The sequence below is a fragment of the Rhopilema esculentum genome, chromosome 4, assembly GCF_057945365.1.
Source record: "Rhopilema esculentum isolate cy_ngs chromosome 4, ASM5794536v1, whole genome shotgun sequence".
Classification (NCBI taxonomy): domain Eukaryota; kingdom Metazoa; phylum Cnidaria; class Scyphozoa; order Rhizostomeae; family Rhizostomatidae; genus Rhopilema; species Rhopilema esculentum.
The window spans coordinates 7797019-7824646 of NC_142818.1; the positions used below are offsets into that span (position 1 = coordinate 7797019).

At 35.0% G+C, this 27628-nt stretch overlaps 3 protein-coding genes across 4 annotated transcripts in view; 2 read left to right on the forward strand and 1 right to left on the reverse strand.

Moving 5' to 3' along the window:
- Positions 1–8909, reverse strand: part of LOC148960361 (mitochondrial translation release factor in rescue-like) — a 39765-nt gene extending 30856 nt beyond the window's left edge. Inside the window, exons 1-2 of one of the 2 annotated variants that reach the window (XM_089115882.1) lie at positions 8580–8909; positions 7565–7804 (exon numbers count right to left, since the gene is read on the reverse strand). In XM_089115882.1, the coding sequence (XP_088972008.1) occupies positions 7568–7804; positions 8580–8909 (567 nt within the window). In that variant the 3' untranslated portion in view covers positions 7565–7567. Of the gene's footprint in view, positions 1–7068; positions 7805–8579 lie in introns of those variants that run through there. The other variant, XM_089115878.1, reaches the window with a different exon arrangement.
- On the forward strand, positions 39–7088 carry LOC135690676 (uncharacterized). Its single transcript, XM_089115819.1, has 10 exons — positions 39–398; positions 722–891; positions 1422–1756; positions 2597–2691; positions 3252–3408; positions 3707–3779; positions 3944–3997; positions 5741–5970; positions 6308–6518; positions 6951–7088. Exons 1-10 carry the CDS (start codon positions 289–291, stop codon positions 7076–7078), a joined length of 1563 nt encoding a protein of 520 aa, XP_088971945.1. The 5' UTR covers positions 39–288; the 3' UTR covers positions 7079–7088.
- Positions 8910–8972: 63 nt separating the features above from the next.
- On the forward strand, positions 8973–27515 carry LOC148960362 (protein arginine N-methyltransferase 5-like). Its single transcript, XM_089115760.1, has 22 exons — positions 8973–9119; positions 11500–11615; positions 12791–12876; positions 13247–13378; positions 14524–14595; positions 15396–15436; positions 15901–15950; positions 16410–16523; positions 16839–16891; positions 17180–17221; positions 17496–17537; positions 18299–18370; positions 19191–19268; positions 19630–19688; positions 20253–20375; positions 21165–21249; positions 21465–21555; positions 21954–22063; positions 22951–23044; positions 25507–25623; positions 26045–26109; positions 26626–27515. The coding sequence occupies exons 1-22, from the start codon at positions 9025–9027 to the stop codon at positions 26779–26781; spliced, it is 1893 nt and encodes a 630-aa protein (XP_088971886.1). The 5' UTR covers positions 8973–9024; the 3' UTR covers positions 26782–27515.
- The last annotated feature ends 113 nt before the right edge of the window (positions 27516–27628 follow it).

The window sequence follows — 27628 nt, forward strand, 5'->3', positions numbered from 1 at the left end:
AGCCCCATAATGGGTTAGATTCCACAAATTGATAATTGGTCACATGTTGACAGAAAATCCAGAAGAAGACATATACAAAATTTGCGCGAGTTGCTATTATGCTATGTCAATGCTTTCAATATTTGGAAGCCAGTTTTAGCCCACTAGCATTCTAGCAACAATGGACCATTGCTTTGTATTGTACGTAATATGGCACCTGTCTATTCTTGCTTTGCTGGTAATAGCTGCAGATCAAGTAAATCTAGCAGGGAAGTGTGAGAGATATATCTTTACGCATTATTACAAGGAATGATGCACAAGCTATACCTTTTTTTATCCAGCTTTTTGTTGTGTCTTACATTAGGGAAAGGACACAACTGCACCAAGAAAACATCTTTCAATGAAGAATGCTCCATAAGGTAAGAGCAAGTTTGATACTATTGTATGCAGCTGCAGCTGTGGCGTATGATACCATTACTGCAAAAGCAATAATTTAAAAGCGAAATTTCACTTTGTTTGCGTGCATAAACTTTTCAAATATAGCTAGTTCCAATAAGCCAGATTACAATTTGTACCGGAAATCTTTATCATTTATGTACAGTCTTTTCTTCTGCGTTGCAATTGTGTTATATTTGAACAGAGATTTGTTGATATCGACGGGATATACTCAGTAAAATAATCGTTCTTTCTAAGTGAACAAGATTTTGAGATATCATTTAAAAAGCCACGATCTTTTATTCAGGTATGACTTGGTAACAGGACTTGCGAAATCGGTTTTCGATGAAATGAGCTGCGAGACTTGGTACAATAAACAGTTCTGTATTTGCAATAGTGATTTAACTATCTGGTACTTCAACTCACCTCCATACGTGTTTACGTTGCCAAATGGAACTATGGATGGCATTCTTCCAGGTAATGCTCTTCTCTAGCTTAGAAGTGTCTCAAAGCGTTGAATACATACGAATCTCATAACCCAGCTTTCCTTGACCCGATGCCTTTTGCTACAATATATTATTTGGTTTTTTGCATTCTTGGCCAGTCATTTTGATTACAAATGAAACAATTAAGACAATTAGATTGCTGAATTACCGCGAATACTTGTTGCCAAATTGTCAACTAATTCAAGAATCAGTATTGATTATGACGAAAATTATAACGAAAAGCCTAAATTAACGCACTCTAAATATGACGCTGACTTTTACAGACAATGCATCAACAGCAAAAGTTGTCATTACTGCTAGCCAACATGTTCAATGTATTCCCATTTTTTCATACCAAACTGCATTCGAAACTGTGATTATTTCTTAGGAACAAATCTTGCTCAAAATGATCCAATGTGGTATGAAGTTTCTAGGAGTTTTATGGTGCCCTCTATAGCAAAATGTATTCCACTATGTAATCTATAGCAAAATTTTATTCGCCGTATTGTACATCCTTTTTAGCAATGTTAAAGCTGGCTTTGAAAGCATGTTGCAAGAACTGCACACGCCTGTTTTATCAGAAACCATTCAAATCGATGGTGGAGCTGTCGAAACAATTTTACAATGTTTCATATTACCAAGTGTTAATGCCAGCGATCGGCATCAAAGAAGCAAGATACTACTTTAGCAATCCGTATGTGAGATTGATTAATAGTCCTGGAGTGGCATTTATCTATCCTGATAACATTGGGGATGTCGTCATGAACAGGCTTCTCAAGTCTCTATATGAAGCATGGCCCCTGTTTGCACTCATTTTGCTGTTGACTATTCAAGGAGGAGTCATCATATGGTTGCTGGTAAATCATTTTTTGCAAATATTGCACAAATTGAAAGCTTTTAAAATGCCCTTTCAAACAAGGCTACCATTGCTAAATCGTCTCACAGGTTTTGAAAATATTGCCGAATTCTTATAATCTTCGCATGATTTATGACGTCATCGATCACGTGGTATCAAAGCACAATTTTTTGGTCACATCTTCGATTCTGAATCTCCATACATTAAAGTATAAAAAACCGTTGAGACCATCTCGGTTAGGTGAGAAATCAGATTTTCACAGCTGTAGCCCTGGCTTTTCGCCGGGTTTGAAACAACCCGTTAGTCATGGAGGGATTTATCTAGTGCCTACATCGATCGTTGTTCTGATGTGCACTAAATATGCAAATTTTGCTTAACGCTTCTGTCCTAGAGCCTACTTACATTAGAAATCTAAATATCGCTTTCTGAGAAGCAGGGATATCAGAGTCTATAATCTACTGGTTATATGCAAGTTATTGTTGCGTCTGGTACAGTGTTATTTTCTCCATGTGTTTCGATTATCTTTCTGAGTTTCTATTGGCTTTCGAAAATGCAAGCGAAAAATTTGATTGGCTTAAACATTTTCTCATCCCTATCCTGCTTATTGAAAATGTCTATCAAATTTACGATATATACTGCTTGTTTCCATTGCTCAGCTTCTAACTCACATTTATGTAAGTTTTGACTGCTGAAAATGTCACGTTATTACTTGAGCATTCCTATGTTTTGAAAATTATGTATTTAAGAAACTGTATAATAAAACGAGTCGATAACAGGCTCGTTACCCTCTGTTTTTTCAATTAAGTCCGAGCACGTAATTGATTTTATTTGATTTTCAAAGGATACAAGAAAAAACCCCGACGAGTTCCCACAATCCTTCATTCGGGGATCTCTTGAAGGAAGCTGGTGGGCATACATCTCCATGACAACTGTCGGGTAAGCAATAGCCATTCAGTCAATTACTCTGGTCATTTCAAATTTATATCTGGTCATAGCCTTAGAAACAATTCTTGAACTTCTAATGCAAAGGATTGAATTTATCCAAAGAGCTTTTTGTCCTCTTTTATCTCTTTTCTGTTTTCTGATTTCTTTCACTTGCATACAATGTTGGATATACGTTTTTTTTCTTCTCCCTCCCATTATTCTTTTGTATCTTCTAATCCCTGGCTATTTCAATCCTTGCTCCAAGTCCAGTGTATTCTGATTTCTGATTCATTGGTAACTCTTCAAGAGATCTTTTTGTTCTCATGAAAGTTTTCTTTCGTAATTCCACTCTTAACTATAGAAAACTATCAAATGTAATACTGCACAGACACAAGCTGTTCTCTAACGTTGATCAAAATGTTCCAAAACCAGCGATAAATTCTTGATAATTTAACGCAAGTTCGATCAAGTCAACTAAATATATCTGACTCTGACATTGTTGAAACGCTATATGAAAGTGCTTTAGAATTTTTATTATATTTCGACAACACTTACTGTTTATTCTTTCCTAGGTACGGTGATAAGTCTCCGCGTTCTTTTGGAGGCAGAGTCTTTGCTGTATTCTGGATAACAACAGGAATTGTTATATCAGGGATTTTTACAGCTTCTATTTCCTCAACTCTTACCTCAGCAGCTATTGGCGAAACAACGAAAATAAATGGCAAAACTGTGATTATATCATATTTTTATATACCTAATGCATTTAAGAAAATAATATCCTTATAAGATTTAACTGATAATAAATTTGGCCAAATTTCACAAACAGTTTTGTTTTAAGGCACAATACGTCTGCAAATGGTTGTACTTATACAGTAAAACACAATCGAGGGCCCCGTTTGTATAATTGGGCATAACCCGAGAGCTTACACACTTGATCCTAAGATTAAATATAGACAGTCATCGCTATAATTGTTATCAGACAGAAAAGCCCTTTATGTGTAAAGTATTTTGTTTTGTCATAATACAGGTTGGATTTCTGAGGCATGTTGCAATCGGGTACGAAGAGAACATAATATATAGAGACGGTGCAAACGCAATAGGCAAGTTTTTATGATATACTTTTTATGATATTCCTTTTCAAAACTTACTGGTAAAAACTATCAAAATCTTTCCAGAAGATAAATTTTCAAGTCTACTATTATAAGTGTAAAATTTTGATGTTGCTTATTTCTACCAAGATCATATTTTTCGAAAATTTCTTTAGGGTATCGGAACATATCTCACTTGATAAATGCTTTGAAAAACGAATCAATCCAAGGTTTGTAAATTTTATTGTAAAATGCACTTCATGATTTCTTTGATATCTTTTACTGCGTTGTACAAAGTTTCATGAATACGTCTTTGGGATGTTGCATGAAAGGGAAATTCTGGGTTAAATGCAATTATTAGTAAATATGTACTGAAAATGTTTGCAGTCATATTTAAATAAAGTCATAAAAGCTTGTATATCTACAGAACAAGACGGTAGGGCTTTCAGTTCGACAGGCAAGGGGCTGGCCATTATGAGGCTGATTTTTAGGCAGGACATTCAATGGCAGCCTCCAAATAATTTACCGAAAATAACTGGGCTCTTGAAAGCCCTGCAAAGGTAAAAATATTCTCCCTGGTCTTTTGGTAAATACAAAATGCAGACACCGGGCCCTTGAAAAAGGTACGGCAACTTTGGGCGGTAGGCAAACTTACCCAGCAAAAATTCGTCTCATCTCATGCTCTCTGAAAGTGCCTTAGTTATTAATCTCCTTTCGACGACCGCATGCCTGTGCCAAACAGGTTTTGTAAGGGGCCTAAAGGTTTATGATATTCCAAATATTTGAGTGCACACGTGGTACAGCTACAGTTAGCTATTAGCACACTGGATATAAGCATAAGCGTACGGCGGAATTTTTACAGGGGGGGCGGTAGGATTTTTGCCCGAGTACAGAGGCATGCATATATTTATGAGCCTGTTGGTGATAAGGAGCTTGACATGAAAAATATTTACATTACGAGTTCTTTTTTACCTAAATATCTAAAGTAAAAATAGTCAGTTGAGAGTTGAGCAAACCAATTAGAGACATGTTTGGTGAACATGCTATCCTTATCGATTCTTCTATAATGTCTACTGTTCAGATCTAAAAGTTTGATGTAATTTTCTCATAGATAAGGGCAGCAATGTATAATTTTTTCCAATATTTTATGCAATATCAATTAAAATACTACTTTTAACTCTTGAATTCGACTACAGTGAAAAAAATGTGAGTCCCGACCCTTTCTATGTCCAAATGTATCAATCATCGCATTCATGTCACTTTTCAAAACTTCGTTTGAAAATTTCCTCTCGATGCTAAGTAGTGCCAATGTGAATCTCTCAGCCGTTCTTGGTCCATGGTTGATCTGAGATATGTTTTCAGCCGTTGAAGGCCACTGAATGATCTTTCAGCTGATCAATATGTTGCTAGAATCGTTGCTAGCAATGATGTTGTTTCATACAGGAATGGCAGTATTTGATGCAAACCTTCTTGAAACATCTTCTGGACAAGCATTGCTGCATTATTACCATAAGATTCAGAATCGCTTTGCTTCTTGTAATTTTCAAAAACCATCTTATCATTTTTAAGGCACTTTTGGTCGATTGGATAATGCAACGATATTGACTCGTAGCTTTCAGTCTTTGGGTTATTTGAAGTCATTTCTGCCCGACTATTTGCGGAGAATTTTTGAAAACTTGCCCGACTGACATGGTTTTTCGAAAACTGGGGGGGCTATCGCCCCCCAGCCTCCCCGGCCCGTACGCTTATGGATATAAGCCCTCTAAGACTGAATGTTTGTTTTCAAGATAGCAATTTACCCCTTGCGCCTATAAAGTTTATGTATGTTGATATAATAAGAATGAAAGGATAACCAAGCAATTAGAAGAAAAATCTTGCCACAACGTCCAACCATGCTACTGGTTTATCAGAATATTAGAGAGGGTCATTTAAACCTCAGGCCTTCTTCCAAAATAAATAACGTTATGTTTCAGGTATCCTGATAGATAGATACACTTTAAGATACTACTGGAAACACTTCGCAAATTCTGGTATCAAACTAATAATAAAGAAAGATATCAAGAACACGGACACTGGCTTTGGATTGACATTTTCTAGCAAGAGATATGAGGACTGGGCACATTTTTTGCGAACATTTATCGAAGAAAACAAAGATGCCGAAAGTCGCCTTCTTAAAGATGCAATCAGTGAGATGGCATGGAAGGTAAATGAAAACCCACTTTCAATTATTATCTCAACCACTAAAGAGCTTCCTTTTTAAAAAACTAATCTTCAGACACTAGAAGATTGATGTTGAGCTTTTCTTCCGTTTTTCATTGTGTATTACATTTACTTAGAAGCTCCCTTATATCCATCGTTTTCCTGGAAAATGTTTGTCTTAGCGCTTGTTTTGGAAGTTGGTTTTGAATATTTTCAGTGCGTAAGACTTCTTCTTAAGCCATCAAAGAAAATCAACAAATTATTACGACGAAATATGTGTTATTCGCCAGATTATTGATGAGGCCATTCCACTCTGTTGCTAACGTCCCATTACATTATAGCTACCAGAGGAATCTACAGACGATACGGATGTCACAAACAATGCACTTGGGTCAACCTCAGTATATCAAAAAATGTTGGTAGCCATGGCTATTTCTTGCAGTATAACTGTGGGGATAGGCCTAATAAGTACAGCAGGACATAGGCTATACAAATCAAAGAGAAGTGTGCCAATATCAGTGAAAGATCGTGAAATGTCGGTGTTTAGCAACGGTAAGCGCTGATATGTTTCCAGTTTCAAGACAACGCTAAAATTTACATGCACCATCATAGACGTAAGAGCAGGAGGGTGCTGGGGGCATGTGTCCCCACTTTTCAAAAATAGATGTAGAGTACCTTTTTTGGAGCTCACAGAGTTGTTTCTTTTTTGCCAACATATGCCCACCACTTCTAAAATGTTTGATTTGTTTATGTGCATCATATAAGAATAATGCGAACATCTCTCTAAATTTTGTTTTTTATGCGATTGACCGATACCAAAGTGGCTTAAACCACTGGCCAACCATCGCGCCTGTTGACAAGCCAATTATTGATTTGCGAGAGTATCTGTCAAGTGCCTTTAACCATACTCTCACTCGATCTCCATCTCTTTTATCATATTTATTGACAATCAAACTTTTGATCCCAATGTTTTTATATATTTAGGTACAATATCAGCAAGGTTTGATGAATTCTCAAAGGAAGTGGAGAGCAACGTCCTTGAAAATCTTAGAAACGAAATTGACAAACTTCGAGAGGATGTTGTGAAGAGATACAAAGATACTAAATCTTGAAAATTTTAAGCATACTATACACATTCTCACCAGAAATTTATAGTAATTGCGACTAAACATAAACAACATTTGATCTCGCGATTCAAACCCAAGAAGTATTTTTCAAAACCTGATCATCAATAGTGGCTTATTGAATCAAAGGGCCTACAAAAGTCATGTTGTCAATCTGAAACTTAATTACCGCTCTCCTTCACTACTTTATTCATCAATAACAATTCATATTACCAAAATTTGGGAGTTGATAAATGAGAAACCAGGCTTTTCATTCTAGAATGTCAATTTAAAGGCAGAAGCCCCAGATTCACATCAGCTATTAGTTGCCTAAACCCTGACCTGTGCCAACAAATCAAATCTTGCTTACTTGCTTATCAGATTGAGCATTTGCTAATGCTAAAAAGTAGAATAATCTATGCACAAAAACAATGCTTTGCTTTTTAAAGATTAGAGAAATGAATTAATAAACCACATGCTACACAAGGCACTTACCATTTAGTCTTGTTTATCGTTACTGTCTTTGCTACTGAATCTTGAATGAAAATCATAAGACACAGCAATTGCTTCCTCCCTCAATTTTTGTCTCCTTTTATTCTCTGCTGACTTTTTCTTGTCCCGCTGCATTCTCTGCCCAACACTACTGTCTTCTCCCTTTATCATATACTCAAGCTTTTCAAACAAGATCTTTCTGGCAATCTTTCTGTTCTCTAAAAGTGATCTTGTCTGATGACACTAGCAAGCAAAATGAGTCAAATTTCAGTCTTTTTTATGAAGGATTCATTAGGGTTCTGTAATTATTTACAAATGAAAAAATTGCTTTGAAAGAAAACAAAAATTTCACAACACACTGAGAGTTTTTTTATCTAACACTCTACAGAGTATAAAATGCCAGGATAAAGGTCTGAAAGAAGACAATGAAAAATATATACCCATAATGGATCAAAATAGGCTAATCACAAAAATGCAAGCACATGACCAGCATAATTGTCCAATAAGTGCCAGGTGCATACAGAAAAAATAACCATTGGAGCACAAGAGAGAAAACATACTTTTTCTGTCTACACAATAGACGCTTGTTCGTTTGTATGTAGATCAATTCCAAAACTATTAGAAAAGGACCACTGGACTCTGCCAATTACCTGCAAAATGTCATCATTATAGAGTTTTGCAGTAATCCAGGTTGTCTAAAAGGCGTTGTCTGATTGCAGAGTCACTAGTTTTTACTGTGTTTTTAGATCTACAAGGTCAAGGAGGCTGTTCTCTTTGAGCGACAATTTTGTTTCTTATTTTGCATTGGAAGGAACATGTTGTTTTGTCCAATCCCCCCAAGATTCAAGATAATTTTTTCCAAAATATAGTAACAAAGGAAGATGGCATGTGTCTATTACTGAATTTGGCAGGATTCCTGTGATTTTCACACCTATAGAAATTTTAGAAAAATCATAGTCTCTGTGCTTGCAAATTTGGTTATTGCTTTTATGGACATTATTTGATATGATCTGATCACCTTTACAATGATTCCAGTTGGTAAGTGCTTCAGCTGAACACAGTTGCTTGATTTATTGACTGCCTGACCACCAGGACCACTGCCTTTAATAAACGTTTCTTCTAAGTCTTTTTCATTCAGAGTAAAGTTTTCCGTGGGATAGTTTGCTGATATAACGTTCTTGATTTCAATAGAGCCACTGTTAGTGGGCCTAGGCTGGACATGTCCGTTATTGTCTGTTACTGCTTTATCTTTTTCGTGGTTTTCATCTCCAAAAAGTCTTAACTGGAATGCACCAGCTCGATGAAAATTTTTCAAACAGTACAGTCTAACCAGTTTTCTCAGCAACATGTAACCAATTTTCCCGGCTACAATATATCATCAAGCAACATTTCAACTTTTTTATTGACAAACCTCGTTTGCATAACCAGCCTCTGTTTCAGTATAGGTCACATTTCTGCACAAAATGGCTACCGGACCCACATCCCATGTGTCTTGTGGTCTTGACCTAGCATGCACTCCCGATATCAGAGCTGCTCTGCAGACATCTAACCAGTCTGGGTATGCATGTATTTATTCTAAATGCTACAGATTTTTGTATTTTCTTGTTCGTTTGACTTCATCTTTATAAAAAAATTGTCAACTTATAATAAGAACTTATTTTGCTCAGCTTTGTTGATTAGAGAAATGCACGAAAAACTAGGGCATAGAAATAGTAGGAGACATTTAAGTTCCCATTTTGTTTCAAGGGTATACTCTCCGTTTATTTTTCTATGAAAATTGGATTCGACTGATACCGGAACATTCTACAAACATCATCAGGTGAAATTCCCATTTGAAAGCTTATAGGTACCACTAAGATCATAATGTCAATGGTCAGTAGTCTACAGAGGTGATACTTCGGCCGTTTTATCAGCAATTGAAGCTTAACAGCATTGTAAAAAGAAGCCAATAAGCCATAATACCACAAAACTTTATCTTCTGAAACAACCACGTAGCTGTAGATGTCGGCAAGGGTGGGCAAACTAAAGCAAGAACCATACCTGAGAGGGGGCAGGCTTTTAAACAAGAGGGCAGATATATAACAAACAGATATATTTGGACCAAATCAAGCTGACAGAATTATAATTATGCCAGCTTTTCAAAATATCATTGTTGTCAAAGTTTTCATTTGTGGGGCACAGTCCCCCCCCCCCCCCCCGCTTCCCCCCCCTGCAGCTATGTGGCTGTTCTGTAACTTACTGGCCAGCCTGCAGAATATGGCAGTTCTCTATGAAATATCGTCAAGATATAATAAGGAACTAAGATAGTCTAAAACAGAAGTGATTTTTAGACATGGAAGTGAGCTCTTGTATAAAAAATTCTTTAACATTAACTAGTGTATTTTTAACTTAACTTCAAAGTTCTTTTGGCTTTTTGATAGAGGGAATCTAGTTAAAATCATTTTCTTTAAATTATATCGAGATCTACCTAAAAGTGTCTCAGTTACGGTTAACAAAAAGGAACTAAAATTTAATAAGCAATAGTTTCCTGACACACAAAGAAGCTATATTCATAAACTAGTTGAATTGTTAATCGTATTATCTGACCTTTATTAGTTTACAGCAGGATGTGCATGACAAAACATAGAGTCAAATGATACTTAGTTCTTAAAAAGTCCTGAACGTTTCTTTTTTAGCAACTTGCTCTGGAAAAACTGCCTTGTTTCGATAGGTAGCACTTTGTTGTAGGATTTATAGGAATGATTTTCTAAAATCGGCACATTTATCCCTAGGCATAAATGACCTAAAATATTATGAACGCTTTTGATTTTGGATAAGAGACATAGCAATCCCTCACATTAATAGAATCACATTTCTATTCATGCAGTGGCTATCATTAAGAGCAGCCAGCCGTCACACAATAAAACCATCCAACGGCTGTCTACTCCTAGGTACAGGCTGTTGCATGAATAGAAATGCCATTCCATTCATGCCGAGGGGTTGCCTGGCTAGGAGTCAAGGACTGTCTTTAAAAGGATCAACCATTGACCAAAGAAAGAAAAATTACTCCATATAGTTTGGGTTTTAGTGCTCCATAATAGAGAAAATACAACCTTTGACAAATCATCTTTGATCAGATATGGCAAATAGAAATTTGTATTTCCAACTTCATCGCCACAAATCCAAGAATACTTGCTTGTTTGAAATGAAAATGTTGCTCCTATATTAAACTCCGTAATGTAGTGAAAATACCTTCTGGTATGTTCCATCATATTCCGTCATAATCATTTTATTCATTATAAGAAAGCTATGTTAACAAAAGAACAAATGAAATGCTTTTGGGTCCATAAGGTCACCTATATAGCGGATGAATAGAAAAGCAAAATTATTAATGAGGCCAACAAGCAACGGCCACAAGGCATATTTTTTTCAGAAAATCTGTGACGCATAGCTGCTGTAGAACATAAGGTCAAATCCTACACATTCATGGTATTTGAAAACTATGAGCGTGGCTGTTTCTTGATTTTGTGGCAGCCAAGAGATAGGATCAAAGCAACAAAAGCGTTTTGAGACAGAATACAGAGGTACAAGCAAAATTATTCAGATTGGGTCAAAGGACGACAGACTAGACTTGGAAAAGAGGCCATTGTGCTCATTGAATTATCTTATCTCAGACTTTTCTTTCTCTGGAAAAAAACTTGCTCATAGACTATTCATACTATGAGCGGTGCTCGCCACCCCTGGTTTCCAGCCATTTTTCCTTTGACAACTTTCCTGTTTTGTACGGTTTTGTATGCCCTTTGCAAAGTGACGTTTTGATATATTTTTGAACTACTGTTCAAGTGCTCAAACAATAGATTCTTTTAACACGCATAGCTGAGAACAATTAAACTTGTGACCAAAAATAGATCGTGAATAGATCAAATTGTCACTTTGATCTGTTTCTGTTTTATTTGAAGGTTTGATTTCATCTGTGCCCCGATTGCCCATCCTCGTTTCAAAAGAGAATATGAAAAAGATGCTCCCATTAGGCCTGGTGCTTTTACAAGATCCGATCTTCTTCTTCCTGGGTCAGGTTAGTCCTATGATCATTTGTTCATATTATGTGAAGTTACCCAATACAGTTGCTTAACTGCATAATCTGTATATAACTAATTATAATTGCCTCCCATCTCTTCATAATATGCAAGAAATTGTTGCCATTGAAAAGTCATCTTTGTGGATTTGCAAAAAATTTTGCTATATTTTTGCTAGTCGTGCCTTTTCGTGGATAATTTGATTGACAAAGTTTAGACACTGGATGTAAAGACTACAGTCATGATATCATTTCAAGCCCAATGATTTATTTAGTGGTTGGACAGTTTTAAAAATTGTGTATGAAATTTTGCTTCAACTTGTTTTGCAGCTAATTTAGCATCAAAGTCCACATCCAACTTTACTTTAGCTTGTGCTGCATTTATCCATGGTGTATGACTCAGTTCGGGCAAAAGCCTCATGGTATTAGAATTAATGGGCTAATACTTTGGGGCTTTAGTGCCAAGCAAAAAGCCGCTGTAGCAAAAGACGAATTTGCTTGCGTATTTGGCAGTAGCCATCCTCCATGTGTACTGCATAGATATCATTCACCCAGAACTAGCCAGATAGTTATGACTAAATTTCAAATTTAATAAGAAAACTTTCAAAAGGGTCACTAGCGTATTTGGGGGCTCTTAGGGTGAGTGCTCAGTTTCTCAAATTCAGCAGGCTGATACAAATATTATTCTATGCCCAGCCACCCCTGTTACAGCCCTAACTAAAAGGTTACAGCCCTAACTTAAAGTAGTATTTTTTCATATAAAATTTATGGAAATGTTTCTTGTTTTGCTCTGCTTTTGCATTACTCCTCTGTGAAAAAAGCACATTTGAATGTGCCCTTTTAAAACAAAGTAGAATGAGACAGTTTAGAAATAAACCCAAATATTCAGTAGATCTGTTTGAAAAGCCAGAAAATGGTTGAACTGAACTGTTTTAACAGAAAATTTCTTGTTTGCATTATTTTCCTGTATAATTTTTGATCAAGATTAAAGTGATGAAATAAAGTCAAAACATTGTGGATGTTATCTAGAAAGTTTTTCAGGAGGATCTTGATGACTTTCCTTTTTAGTTCCTGTTGTAAGATGAGCTATGTGTTGCCTCCTTAATTGTAGTTTCTTGTTATATGTAGTTCTTCAATACATCTAAACTAGAAATATAATGTTTTTTATTTTGCAGACTGGAGTAGTTTAGTAGTAGGTAAAGTCTCACCTTGGATTGACTTAGAATCAAATGACGAAAGGGTGCAAAAAAACTCGTTAAAGGTACATTCAAGTTTTGACTTAGACTTTAAAATGTGAGCCTCTTCAGTTGGTGATTGTTTAAATATCCTTGTTTTATTTAACTCAGATGACATTTGTTAATGATGTTGGAGGAAATCTTGCTAGAGAATTCTAAATGATTCAGCAACAACTTTTTATTTGGTGTATGTGCCTTTTTGCAAGCGGGAAAAATTAAATTAAATTAAATTTTCTTGGATCTAAGCTTTTGAGGCTCTAGCTGCCCCACTTGTGTTCTATATCTAATCATTAAAATTTTGCACAATCAAACACAGCATTAAAAGTAGACTTTACAGCCTATCAGAATTTTTATGCAAGGAAATTGGTTCTTGATAATGGTGTATATTTTTCTTAGATTCTTCTTCAAGAAATATCATTTGCTTGCCACCTCAGTATGCCATCACTGCTTATCAAACTGAAACGACCTGACAATTTTCAACTAGCTCAAGTTTTAAACAGCAGTGTACTTGGTTCCCATCTACAACAGGTCAGTCAAATTGAAATTGTATTGTTGAAGATTTTTTTTAAACATAAAACTTTCGTTATCATTTATTTTTTTGCTAGCACTTGAAATTATAAGGTTTTTTTAAAATGGTAATATCTCATTGAGGTTTTGCAAAAAGGCAATGTTCTTAAACATTTAAAGCCCCAGTCAAACGAACTGAACATTTGCAAGTCTTGCTAAGCTCTGCTCAGCTCTGTCACGCTCGCTGCTCAGTACAGAGTGGTCAAACGAACTGAACATCCCACTGAGCAAACGAACTCAACATTTGCAAGTCTTGCTAAGCTCTGCTCAGCTCTGTCACGCTCGCTGCTCAGTACAGAGTGGTCAAACGAACTGAACATCCCACTGAGCAAACGAACTCAACATTTGCAAGTCTTGCTAAGCTCTGCTCAGCTCTGTCACGCTCGCTGCTCAGTACAGAGTGGTCAAACGAACTGAACATTGCACCCAACAATTCTATGAGCAAAGAATATGACTAATATGTGTGCCTCCGCAATGAGAAATAATAATTTTTCGCAAAACTGTTGCAAATCAAAAGGCTTTCTTTATGTTGTCAAAATAGCGAGCTTTCATTACACGATTAAACGGTTTTAGTGAGCCAAATATCAACAAAAACTCAAGGTATTTATGGTGCAAAACCTGAATTCACCGTGCAAGTTAGGGAAGCGCAAATTGAGCACCACTAGGGCCACTGGCAAGCCCGCGTAGCGGGCTTCGTTGGGGAGCTAGTCACTTCTAAACAACATCTCGAACAAAAGAAGTGTTTAATGACTCTCAATGTTTTTGATCGCCGTCAAAAATCTCTGGGCAGGACTGAACAGGGCTGAACAAACCTGAGCAAGTGGTCAAATGAACTGAACTTTTCACTGAGCAGGCATGTTGAGCGTTGCTCAGTGAAATGTTCAGTTCCTTTGACCGGGGCTTAGGAGTGTTCTCAATGTTTAGGTCATGTGACAAAATTAAGCAAGTTACTATCAAAATCTTAGAATCCACTGCCAAAAATTTTGTAGCTGTATTTGATAAAATTATACAGAGGTAATAATCTTATGAAACAAGTGGATTTTTGTTGCCAAGCACTGACGTCACATCAATACAAACATAAATTTGCCCCTTTTTATTGTTTTAAGGTTTGGGTGCAAGTTCCAATCACTTCATGCCAAACAAACAGAGATTTTAGTATTATCAAAGATGAACCAGATGTACGTATTTTTCTATGTAGCTGTATTGTTCAACTGAAAACTAATGAATCTTTCCTGAATTCCACCTAACAACAGCAAGCATAGCTTACTGGATATTAAATGTATTTTTAACGCCGTTCCAATTCAAATCAATTCAAATTTATTTGTATACTACAGAAGATGAGTACTTTATTAAATCTGTTATAGACACGACTCAAGAAAAGTATGGACTTATCTAGCTTGGGCCGTTAACAAAAGGTACAATTAGAAAAAGAGCAAAGCAGTAATTACAATAGCAAAAACAAGGTTGGCTATATACTCAATAAACTGGAACAAGATAATATAGCCTGTGGATTACGTTTCATTTTTCTCTCATTTAATAACTCTATTTTGACAGATTTGTTCTTCGAGTAATAAGGTAAAATTTCTTTCTTTTTGTATCTTTTATAGGCCTTGGGAGATTATTCCATAGTTTGTGCCCCCTAATTTTGTAGCATTTAATCACCCCCAACGCTTATTCGGTTTACTTTTCTGAAAATCATTTATTTGCCGGGTTTTATATTTATGTCTACAGTTATTTGTTTTCATAAGGTTACACAGGGCTTGTGGCACATTTTCATTATTATGTTTTATTCCATGCATTAGCTGGAGAATCTTTAAGTCATACAGTTCTCGTAGTTTTAGGAAGTTTGATAGCAAAGCTACAAGTTCGGCAGCTTTGATTCTTAGTTGCACCTTAGATCCTAACTAATAGTCGCCTTGATTATATTTGATAAATAACAATCCTCTCTGTTTTCTAATCTCAATTAAAATCTTTAAAGGTCATAATAGGTAGTAGCAAGAAAGATGACACCTGGTGCTGGTAAGACAAGAAGATTTTTTTTATCATCTTTTTATCTAATTTTGTATTTGATTATTACAAGGCTGTGCATTCATTACCTTTCTTTGCTTTTCATCAAAGCCTTTTATTTAATTATTTGCTTTTGATCTTTCAGTTGTTCAATTTAATTTCACACGTGGTACTGCTATGCAATATAGGTGACTTTTTATCAGTATAATGTTGAAAACTACCCGTGTAGTATCGCAAAGACGATAGATTCAAACTTCATTGATACGGAAGAAAGGCGAGCCTTGACGGAAATTAAATTTCTGAAAAATCACATAAGTTTCTTAATGCAAAATTGGAAGAAATTACGGGAATGCATAAAAAATTTATTGAGGAAATATGTTTAGCAGTTTTTTTTAAATTAGACATTGAAACTCAATGACAAAAATATGGCCTCAAAAGCTTTGAACAGGTTCAGAAACGCTATTTCTCTTTGTTAGGTGGAACCAGCTACGTTTTCTGTGTGATCAAAGCCGGAAAATTGCACTTGGTATGTTGTATGACAATCATTTGAACAAAAAGTGTTTTCTCTTATCTTTGTTTAACTTCAATATTGAGATATTTCTTAGAAGTTCTTAGGTCGATAAATGCATTTTCATCTAGAACGTTTTAATGAAGTCTTGTTTTAATAAGTTGAAATGTTTTGCAAATATATTTGCCCTTAAAAGATGAAAATATATGCTCTTGCGTGCTCTGCAGTTTCGTGGTAAAAGATGCCCACAGCTTTGTAGAAGTTTAAAGGGACTGGTGGAGAATAGTTTTCAAACCCTTCTGCAAGGGTCTTTCATTTTCAACTTCGCATAATCAATAAGTGTGATTTTGTTTTCGCAGATTATCTTTATTCTGTAGGGATTTTTTCGTACGATTTGACCAAATCAAAAGACACCAGGAAGATTCTGTACTCTCTTATTTTCGCCAGTTTCTTGAATATTTGCTTTTGCTTTAACAGTTCTGGAGCTAAATAGCAAAGAACTTCCAAGTCAGGAAGAACTTGACAGATGGTTTGCAGAGCCTGTGAAGGCAGTTAGCATCCCAACTAGCGTTTTCCTTTCAAATAAAAAAGGTTTGTGGTCTGATTTCATGGTCTTTTATTCTTGTTTATCTTTTTTTGATACGTGTTTAAATTTTCGTTTTGCTTCATTATTATTTTCGATGTTTGAATGAAAGGTTCCAAGATTTTGAGAAATCTTCTTAGTTTTCAGGTTAGAGTATGTTATAGAATTTTTTTCAATAAAACTGCAATTTACAAACATCTTTCATGGCTAACCTTCCCACTAAACTGGCAGTTGCTTCGTGGATGTTTTTTAGTGTACCTCATCAGTACAATGATAATTACATACATTTAGCAGGTTCCTTATCTGTGCTGTATGTTTTGTAGGATATCCAGTTTTATCAAAAGCTTACCAGGAATTTGTTCGAAGGCTGTTTAAGGTAATACATTTTTTCAATGGCTGTAGCAACTTACTTGGTAGTGTCATTTCTAGTTATGATATTAGGTGACACATAGAGACAAAAGACTTTCGACAGGTAATGAAGTTATTGAGTTTCTTCTTGGGTCGTAATGTAAGTCTAATAGTCTTTAAAGTGGCATTAACATTTTATGTGCAGTGTGTGCAGTGTATACAATGGCATTGAAATGACATTTTAACATGTGGCATTGATATGTTACAAATTATTTTGATACTCTTTTGACTATAAGAATTTTTTGTTGTCTTACAGTTAAATGTACAGTTTATCATATCTGGTACTGCACAAATGAAGGTATACAAATTTTGAAGTATTCTTGCCATATCTATTTTTCACAAAATAACCAGAGAAACAGACTTTTCATAGAACATATATTTTCACTGTTGCTTTCTCCATTTGATATTGAGTGTCATATGCTTAACTTTTGCGTATAAGCATTAATTTTTTCACCAAGTTATCTGATACACAAAACAATTTTTAAGAGAGGTTTTAGTGGTACTTTTGGGAAATATTATAAAATGGATTTGAACAAGCTCCTTTTTTGACAACAATTATCTTTGAATTGTAGAATATTTCTTCTTATTACCAATACCTTGACCATCTTTATTTGGTAAGTGATGTTTTATCTATAACAGGTTCTGCATTTGTTTCATTTACAGCGTGTTTTTGTTTGATATTAGAACTCAATGGGGAAATTTCCCGCTGTGTTTTTCATTGAAATAAATTGTTGTTTGATGTTTGATGTTGGAGCTCAATGGGGAAATTTCCCACTGCACTTTGCATGGAACTAAAACTTCATTACAGGACATCTCCCAAACAACAGGCAACGCAATAATAGAATCCCAAACAGAAAAATGGCTTTGTATCTAATGTATTTTTCGTTCTGCATCCAAAAAGCCTTTAAAATATAATCTCTTTGCAGTAGACAATAACCCAAAAGGATCCGCTGTATGGAGATTTCACTGACTTGCTTGAAGAATATTTACAGATTTATGGTGTTTGTCATCTAAAACTATAATTAAAACGGTGTTCAAAGGTTGCGGGTTTTTTATGCTGGTGTCTTGTCCACATAGTAGCTAATTTAGGGTTTTTAATGTAGCTGTTAGCTCGCACTCCACATTCACACTCATGAAAGATTCGTGTTTATCTAAACCTATCAATCATCTTTTCCTAGTATCTACAAAGCAATCAGCTTCCTAATCCAACTTCACTGATGTGACACCTTCAGTAACAGATTCCCCCCCCCCCCCCCTAAACTTTGAATACTTGTTTTATACAGTATTATAACAGTTTTATATGAATATTGAAAGACCAACATAAATTAGAAGAAACTTCCTGGTTCACGTAGTTTTTATTGGTATTTCTTGTCAGACGCAACCACCAGCTGATCCAGTTGCACAGTTTGCTAAAGGATACGAAGATTATCTCCAAGCACCCCTTCAGGTTTGTTGGTATTCACTGTTCGTTTTTAACTTTTTGCAGCTTTAGTTTTATCTAGTCTTTTTGATTGGTTTATTCTTCCTGGAGTAAACTGTTTTTGGGATGGATGAATATTCAGTATACAGAAAATGCATGTGCAGTGGTGGTTAATTTTTTGGGGGAGGGAGGTCTGTGAAACTTGCATTTTAGCTTTCTAGAAGCTGTTATTTCCAAAAAACCTGTCACGATTTGTAAAAGGGAGCCATTGCCCTACTGGCCAAAATGCCACTAAGAGAAAAAATAAAAATATTTTATTCAGCAAAGTCCAAGCAATCAAACGGTGGATAAGAGTTTAATGAGGCCATGCTTCTATCGAATGAGCCAAGCCAAAAATGAGCCAAGCCAAAGTGTTGCTTCCATGCAAACAATTGATTCATACCTTTACCCTCAGTGCATGATATTCAAGCTTCTTTCATCTTCGTTTCTTTAGCTACTGCTGGTTTACTGCCGGCAGCGTCAAATCTTTCATTAGCAATTAAAAGATACATACCCATTCAGTCATGTATACATTATAGTGAACAAAGATTGATGGCAGGCTGTCATGTTGATGCATTTTTGTTGTACACTATTTGTTAAAGCGTTTAATTGTAACCTTTGTGATTAATTTGTAGATTTACGATATCGAATTAACATAGTTAAACAAAATTATTATACTCTGTGTACTTATTATACTCTTTATAAGTGTACTTATAAATATATTTTTCAAGTTAATGCCAGACATATTGTTATTTTATTTTTAAAGGATCAATATTACTTTATTTCTCCTGCTTGTTTATTTCTGCAGCCTTTGATGGACAATTTAGAATCACAGACCTACGAAGTATTTGAAAAAGATCCTATTAAATATGCACAATATGAAAAGGTAACTGGTGTGATTTCGTAATTAAGTTTGGCTTGAACATTTCCCAGAATTTTTAAAAACCTTTCTTCTTCACAAAGAGTTTTTTTTCTCGAAAACTTTATTTTTTATTGGGGTATTGGTTATAAAGATAATTGGGAGACCCTGTATGCTAGGGCGAAATGTAAGTCATTTGTTCTTGAATGTTGGTATAACTTCCTCTTTATTTGTTAATTTTTGGTTTTTCAAATATTTCTTTTTCAAAGTTTTTCAAATTATTTGCATTGGATTGCTCTTCGTTATATTGTGCTGCTTCTGACTATGTTCATGTGCTGCCCATTTTAACTCATGTGTGCATTTTTTTGTTATCCTTTTTACCCTTTAGGCAGTCTACCATGCCCTACTAGACAGAGTTTCAGATGAAAAGAAAAATGAAGTCACCAGGTGAGCTAATGCAACAATTTACTTAACTTACCGTTACCTGAGTCGAATAAGCTCTATATTACATATGTATTCATTTATAAACGTAAGTCAGAAATATCTGATCACCAATGAAAAATAGATTTGTAACAGAAGTGCTGAAACCTTTTCTCCTTTAGAATTGCCAACCAGGCAGAAATGATTATTAAAGTTGTCAGTGCAGAAATTATTATCTTTGGAGTTGGAGGCACAAAAATAACGATTTGAGCTTACATTCCAGCATTCGGAAGTTTAAATTTTTTTCGAGGATCAAGCATTGCATTAATTTCATTTGTTCATTGAGCGGCCAAGATTGGTGACCATCTCTGGATTATAGAATGTTTCTTTAATTTTTTTAAATTTTCTCAAAACCCATCAGCAGAGTCTGCGTAGATTATGCGTTGTGTTCAGTGTGGTAAATGCCTTTTGTGTGCAATCAATTACTTTGGAATGATATTTTCATTGGCCAAGTAGTTGTGGATGTGAATTACAGTGGCTATATGAATGTATGTAGCAAGTAAGTGAAAGATTTGTGTATCGTTTTCACAGTGTCATCATGGTTGTTGGTGCAGGGCGAGGCCCTTTAGTGCGAGCATCCTTCCAAGCAGCAAAAATGGCCGACAGAAAAGTGAAACTTTTTGCAATTGAGAAGAATATGAATGCCATTGTAACGTAGGTTATCTGCTCTGCTGCTGTCTTACTGAGTTTTGATTTAGGTTTTGTTAGAACCTTGCAGAACCTAATATCTTGTGCAGCCCTGCTTCAGTTAGGCGCTATGCTTTTTCTTAACATCTCTGTGTAACAAGCACGGAAGTCCCCTTTCGAAAAAATTGAATGACTCAGGCATTTTTTCATCCTCTGCAAGCTAAGAATTTTGGTCACCAGTCAGTCTAAAGTTCCGTTTTTGACACGACATAACAATACAGGAAGTTTTCTAGAGTTTTAAACAATTTTTCCTATTTGACAACAGGTGCTGGAAATATTATTGCAAATTTTACCCATTCCTTGCCATCCAAAGACAAATTAGGCTACCCTTGTCATATTTAACTGCTATTTTCTCACGAAGAAAGAACTATCCGCACTTGTTACACAGGGTTGTTTTTGTATTTTTTGTAATTTTTGAGTGCCATCTTATACGAAATCAACTTGAGTAGATTTAAAGTTGAGATAAAATAGCATTTTCCCTCTATTACTCGTTCCACGTTTATCAACAATTATAGGTCATTAAAGTTTGTTGACAGTCGCAATTTATTTGATTCACTGGCCATTCGGTACATGTCTGGAAGTATTTAATTTTGCTTAAAATTTTCCTAACTAAATATTTTTGAAAGTTGCAAGAGATGGTATTTTAAATTAACTTGTGTTTACTTTGAATCGTTTTCATAATACTTTGCTGTAAAGTAGGCTTGTTTTTATTAGTTAAAGTAGATATTTTGGAAAACTTTATCTTTATTAATCTAGACTTGAAACTCTGAATGAAGAAGAATGGAATGGAGCTGTTACAGTTGTGTCCAGTGATATGCGAGATTTTAATCCTACCGAAAAGGTGTGCTTCCAACTCATCTATCTTGAATCCTTTTTCTTATTGAATAAGCTGTTACAAATTACCTATGTAAAAGAGAGATTTGTAATTGTAGTTTCAACTGAAATTCAAAATAAAAAGTTTCTTAATTAAATGAGCCGTTGTTATATTTATTTATGCTATGAGCTATTACATTACTTTAACAAGACTTTTAAAAAACTACAAATTGTCATTTTTAGGCAGATATTTTGGTCAGTGAGTTGCTTGGTTCTTTTGGTGATAATGAACTCTCTCCTGAATGCCTTGATGGCGCCCAAAAATATCTTAAAGGTATGTCATGTTTTTGTGTCATCTAGCGACTAGGTTCTTTGTTATTTGACAAAGTAAATCTGAAAAAGATTTTGTAATTATTACATAGATGTTTAACTCGAATAAGATATCAAACAAAATATATTTATGTTAGCAAGCTTTTAAGCAAAAGTGATATAAAGCCTGATTATTTTTATCCATTTCAGTTTTTTCTTATCTCAAATATTTCAACTACTTTCTGAAGACTGCGTCTAATTTGATGGATAGTTGAAATTCCCGCAAGCAACATAAAAATTGATAATCAAAATGAAAACTGAATATGCTCTTCGTATTCATAACCTATAAACATTTATAGTTTCTTTGCTTCTAAAGTCGTGGGCTGTGATAGGTCACTTTGATACGATTTTTCCCATTTGCAGAGGATGGAATTAGTATTCCATGTGAGTACACGTCATACATTGCTCCTATGATGTCAATGAAGTTGCACACCGAGGCTAATATGTGTCGGGAACCTGGGAAATCTATTGAGGCAAGTTATTTTTTTATGAATGAAACGAATCTTTCTTTTACTAAAATATATTTCTTTTATCCCCGTTTGTACCTGTTTGAAGCGAAGAAAATTTTAAAAATAACGCTTAGGAAAAGTTAGAGATAATGGTAATTTTCTTGAGAGGCAAGCCTAAAACAAGGTCTCATTTGAATTGAGATAAATTAAGCCTTTTGCATTGGATAATTTCAAGAGGGCTCAAAATGGCAGGGCCTTTTTTGCATTCTGAGAGTTCTTTCTCCTCCAACAATCGGTTGAGGGTAAGCATTTGGCTATTACCAAATGAGTACTGGGAAAATGTATCCGCGTTTAGAGTATGGAACATAAATCGTTTGCTCTTGCTTTCCCAAATATAAGGCGGTTTGTCCCATTTTTAAAATTGTTTAAATGTGATAAAGCTTTGCTTCTGCTAACGTAAATTTTCATCTAACTTATCTAACTTTTTAATTTGCGAAAAGTTTTCAAACCAGGATTGCTGCCAGTAGAGCTCTTAGAAGGCAGTGAGACGAAATTGAGCTTTGGAAATTTCAACACCAAAAAATTAGAAAAAAAACAGCAGTAGAGATTTCTGTGAAATTTAGGAAATTTTGCTTCAGAATAGACAAAACTTTATTCAAAGGGTTTTACATCTTGCCATTATAAGTCTGTATACAATTTTTGTAACAACAGAACTTCAAATTGAAATTTATGATAGCCAGTTGGTATGTGTGAGAGTTTCGTTTATAAGCAAACTGCTATCGTGAATCTTCACAGGCGTTCTGCTTTTTATGAAACATCTGATTTTACCAGGTCCACCTTTTGACCGAATGTATGGTGTTATTAAACAATGAAGCAATAATAAAGTTAGCAACCATGTTTCATATTTACAGGCATCATTTGAAACGCCATATGTCGTGCGGCTACAGAATGTTAATGTTGCAGCTGAACCTCAGAGCTGCTTCAAATTTGTGCATCCTAATCCAGGTTTGTTTCTTAGTGATTTTTGTTTATAGTTTCCATCTGCATTGATAAAAGCAAATATATTTCCTGTCCATAAAAGGGAAAACTCTGAATAAATAAGAGCTATAGTAACAATTTTACTTCTGCCATTTTTGGAAAACAGTTGGTGAAAATTATATTTGATTTGCTGTCACCAATTGGAAATGGCCTTCTTACTGCAAATAAGTTCGGGTTTCACAATGGCAATACGGTTATTAACCAGTTTTGTGTTCAAGAAATGTATACACCAATTAATTGTATGCAATTGTATACAAATGCTTTTGAGCATACACCAAGTAGGTAAGCGTGAGATGTGGTCCGTGATCTATTCCAAGTATTTGGCAAGGTGTGACTTAAAGGCCTATCGTGCAGTTTCAAAGCAATGGAGTGTGTGATGACCTTCTCAAATTGTTTAGAGTTTTTTAGTCAATAGAAAACATTATGTCGTACAGAATGGCAGAAACTCAGAACGGGTAACATTATCTGCTAGGGTACCGCTGGTCTATTTTTCGGGTCCGTAATTTTCTCTCATCGGTATCAATGATCTTGTTAAAAATGTTGAGTGCGATGCTAAAAGAGTCTGCAGCTTTATTTGCCTTGATTTCCAGGATTTAATTTATGTCAAGTATGGTCTTAAGATTAGATATCACGATAAGAGTTGAGAGAATCAGAACTCTGTAGCACTTTCCATGTATGTATCATTTGCAGCGGCGATTTTAGGGCATTTTTTTATTTTAAATTTTCTATTTTTTTGCGGGACATGGCCCCTTTGGCACTCCTAAAACCGCAACTGGTCATTTGCAACAATATCTACAAATATCTACAACTTTAAAATGTAAAGAAATATCCAACGAAATTTTTAATCTAAAAACGTTAAGATAAACACCCCTTATTACAGTGGCAGGGATAGAATTGAAAGGACCGGCTGGCCTTATTTTCATAATAGTCTCTTTAGTGTTGTTTGTAGAACGGGAATACTAAAGGAAAGAGGAAATAACAGAGACTGCATAAATATTTCAATACCAAAAAGGTCCTTTGTAGAAGACGTTTATGTCATCTTTCTATTTGTTTACGAAGAGGATGATGTGGAGATTATAATTGTAACAAAGAAATGGACATTTATAACAACTTGAGTAAAGAGCTTAGATCGATTATAAATATTATAATGAAGCTTAGATGGAACTGATTTTCCATACAATCTTTGAAAGTGATGAACAACTTATCAAAACCCCCTCGAATGAAGCCCCCTAACAATGTCAAACATTTTGCGAGCATAGTGGAGATTTCTTCATCGTAAAGGCAAAGGCTACTCAGTGTCCAAATACTCTAACACTCCTCTTAAGCCCACTCACCAACAATCTGCAAAACTCAAGCGCAGGCCCGCTGAGAAGGGGCAAGGGGGCAATTGTCCTGGGCCTGTAAGCCCTCTTGTAATTAATCTGCTTTTTTAGAAATCATTTCTGTAACAGGAATGTTAAACAATGCTTTACGAATATAAATTGATAAAAGATAAAGAAAATTCTGTCCATTTTGAATCCATATTAATCGCATTTATGGTTTATTGCTTTGGCTAGGAAGGAGCTCAGGCATTGGGCCCACCCCTGGGCCAGTCGTTGCTCTTGGCAGCCCTGCTCAAGCATTTATGAAAAATTGCTTGAATTTCCACCCCCCCCCCCCAATCATCGTTCTTTTCGGAAATTTTGGGCTTTTGTTGGATAATTGACTTTTGGCTTGCAGAACTTTTCCTGCATTGCCACTTGCTTAGTCCAGTATATGGATTTCTCCTTAGTCAACTTATTTATTATGTGAGATTAGATATCAGGGATTCATTTTTGAGTTCCTTATACAATCTGTTTCTATTTTAAAGTTCCTATTTAAATGTTGTATTAATTCGAAATTTTCTTTAAGCTACAATTGTGTTTGTAAAAATGTCAATCATTTTGTTTGAATTACACCAGGTGATCTGAAAAAGTACCAACTGAAACAATATTGATTTCAGTTTCCAAGTGCTATATGTGATATGGCACACTTTTTATTCAAGGATGCTGCATTGGGTGGGAAAGTTTGCTCCCCCAAAATTTGGTAGGATGGATTTTTCATTATGACAGAAGTTTTGTTGTGGGGTGGTACTTAGTGCTTTGAAATGGCTTGATTACAAAATGCCATATTTTACCAGATGTTACAGCATATGTTTCAACTCAACTAGGATTATATTTGAAATGATAAAACCAAAATTGAAGCCCCTATAACTTTGTGTGTGTTTTGTTGATGTGTTTTTAGTTTTCTGGCATTTGTTGAAGTTGAATTCAAGGGTCAACCAGAGTTTAACCAACCGGATGCCTTTTCCTGCTACCATTGGCACAGAATAACATACATTTTGAAATTGTTTTGATTTTAAATCTAGAAACAAATTTTAAATGTTAACTATGTCAAATTTTATATTGTAGATGTTCCAATTGATAACACCCGTTACAAACGAGCAAATTTTCAAGTTGCAACTGCAAATGTTATTCATGGAATAGCTGGCTATTTTGATGCAGTTTTATACAAAGATGTCATGATAAGTAAGAACTATTCTAAAAGCAACTAACAAACATATTATGGTTATGATTGATATCTCATTACATAACAATGTTTGAACATGACACATAGAAATTATAGGGTACAGTAGCATGACCTGCCTAGATTGGCTTTGCTAGAAATGCCCATATGGTAAGAATGAATTGTTCCCATAAGAACTTTTTGTACAACTGATTTATATATCAAGGGACTTCTGTTAAGTAATTTTCATATTATTCTCATAATTGCTAGTCATAATCGCCTCTCCATGACTAATATTGGACTGTCTTATCCGAGTGAATGAATTTGCACTGAAAACTTTGTCACAAGAGGTAACAGTCTATATTTGTGTTCAGGTAACAGTTCACAAACATTTATGTTCACTTATTTTTGCAGTTTTGTCATTTTATTAACATTATATTCCAGGTATACACCCAAAGACACACTCTGAGGGAATGTTTAGCTGGTTTCCAATCTTCTTTCCCATCAAAGTATGTAATTTCAAGGAGGAGTTATAAGGCTCATTCAAGCACCCTTGTCATCATCAATCAATGTCACAATGCTCATCAGACTTATTATATCATATTTATTACTATAGTAAACATCCTTGTTGTCACTTTTCAACGTTTTATTTTCTTTTTCATAATAATAATCTAGAACCCATTTTCATCAAGCATCATCATCAACTTCAATGTCATCAATCATGTTGTCATTGTCATCATCAGCATCATAATCATAAAATCATTCCAATCCATCCATATATTTTGGATATGTTTCCCTTTAAGATATTAAAACGGCACATATCTGTTCAAATGCTTTTATCTTGAAGGAGTTCCAGCACAGTTGTTTTAAGCTATAGTCTTGAGCTGAACTCAAATTTTGCCTGCTACCACTAAGTTTTCTTATCTAGAAATCCTTGATATGAATTTTTCACATGCATTGAATGAATACTGACTGCAAAATTAAGCATTTTACATCTCAAAAATTTTTTTTTCATTTTTAATTAGAATCCAATGTATGTTCCTGATGGTGCTCTAGTTAGCATTCATTTTTGGCGGAAAATTTCACGCACTAAAGTCTGGTATGAGTGGTGTGTTGAGTATGGTCAACATTGCAGTAACATCCATAATGCAAATGGGAGATCATACTTCATTGGCTTGTAACAGAGGTTCTTAGCCTTTGTTGGAAACTTTCAGCTGACCCATGACACCTTGCAAGGGTGTCAGCTCTGGGCAAGATGAAGTAAGAATAATGAAAAAGAACAAATTGCCCAGGATTGCCAGAAAGCACAAAGTTTTGGTCAGACAGACATAAGATCTATACAAGTATTCAGATACTTTCTGGCAGTTGTTGGGATTCAGAAAAGGAGGGCAGAGTTATTTTCTCTAACGTTGTCTTTTATGAAAATTCATTTACTTAGAATTTTTTAATCTCTTTCATCAACATTCCCTGTCAAAACCTTTGTCAGACTCCATCATCTTAGAATCAATGTTTAAAAGTGATACAAATTTCAAATATATTTTGATGAAAACTCCATGCATGCCATTAATTTAGGTGGTTGAAATACCTTAGGGTCTATACAATTTTGTAACAGTTTGTTTTAATAAATACCAGAATTAGTTGTCGATTCTAAATCATTTGATAGCTTTAGAATTTTATTACTATTTTTATTGAAGCTACTAATTTTAAATGGCAAAGTGACAGCTAAGATGTATAAGATAATTCGGCTAAGAGATTTGGCCTTTTCATTAATGGCTTAAGAATATATATAATATTTTACTTGCTTTTACAAACACCAGACTTTTGTAGTTCTTATCTCTTTTGTCTTATAACTTTATTACAACTTCATATCAAAAGGCATTTTTGATTTTACATTGTTCATAGAAAAAATAGCAAATGATTATTGTGTAGTTTTTTATTAGTTCTCAACTGGAGCTAAGCATAAAAATAAATGTGATACATTAGTTCAATGGTGATACAGAGAAGCGTTTTAATGCTTTCAAGTAATAT

What these genes read in the sequence shown, in the direction of transcription:
- LOC135690676 (XM_089115819.1), top strand. Translation starts at nt 289, where the DNA reads ATGATGCACAAGCTATACCTTTTTTTATCCAGCTTTTTGTTGTGTCTT. An exon ending in GAGTCATCATATGGTTGCTG is followed by an intron (nt 1,757 to 2,596) that starts GTAAATCATTTT and finishes TGATTTTCAAAG; the next exon opens with GATACAAGAAAAAACCCCGA. An exon ending in TCAGTGAGATGGCATGGAAG is followed by an intron (nt 5,971 to 6,307) that starts GTAAATGAAAAC and finishes ATTACATTATAG; the next exon opens with CTACCAGAGGAATCTACAGA.
- LOC148960362 (XM_089115760.1), top strand. Translation starts at nt 9,025, where the DNA reads ATGGCTACCGGACCCACATCCCATGTGTCTTGTGGTCTTGACCTAGCA. An exon ending in CGCCCAAAAATATCTTAAAG is followed by an intron (nt 21,556 to 21,953) that starts GTATGTCATGTT and finishes TCCCATTTGCAG; the next exon opens with AGGATGGAATTAGTATTCCA. An exon ending in ATACAAAGATGTCATGATAA is followed by an intron (nt 25,624 to 26,044) that starts GTAAGAACTATT and finishes ATTATATTCCAG; the next exon opens with GTATACACCCAAAGACACAC.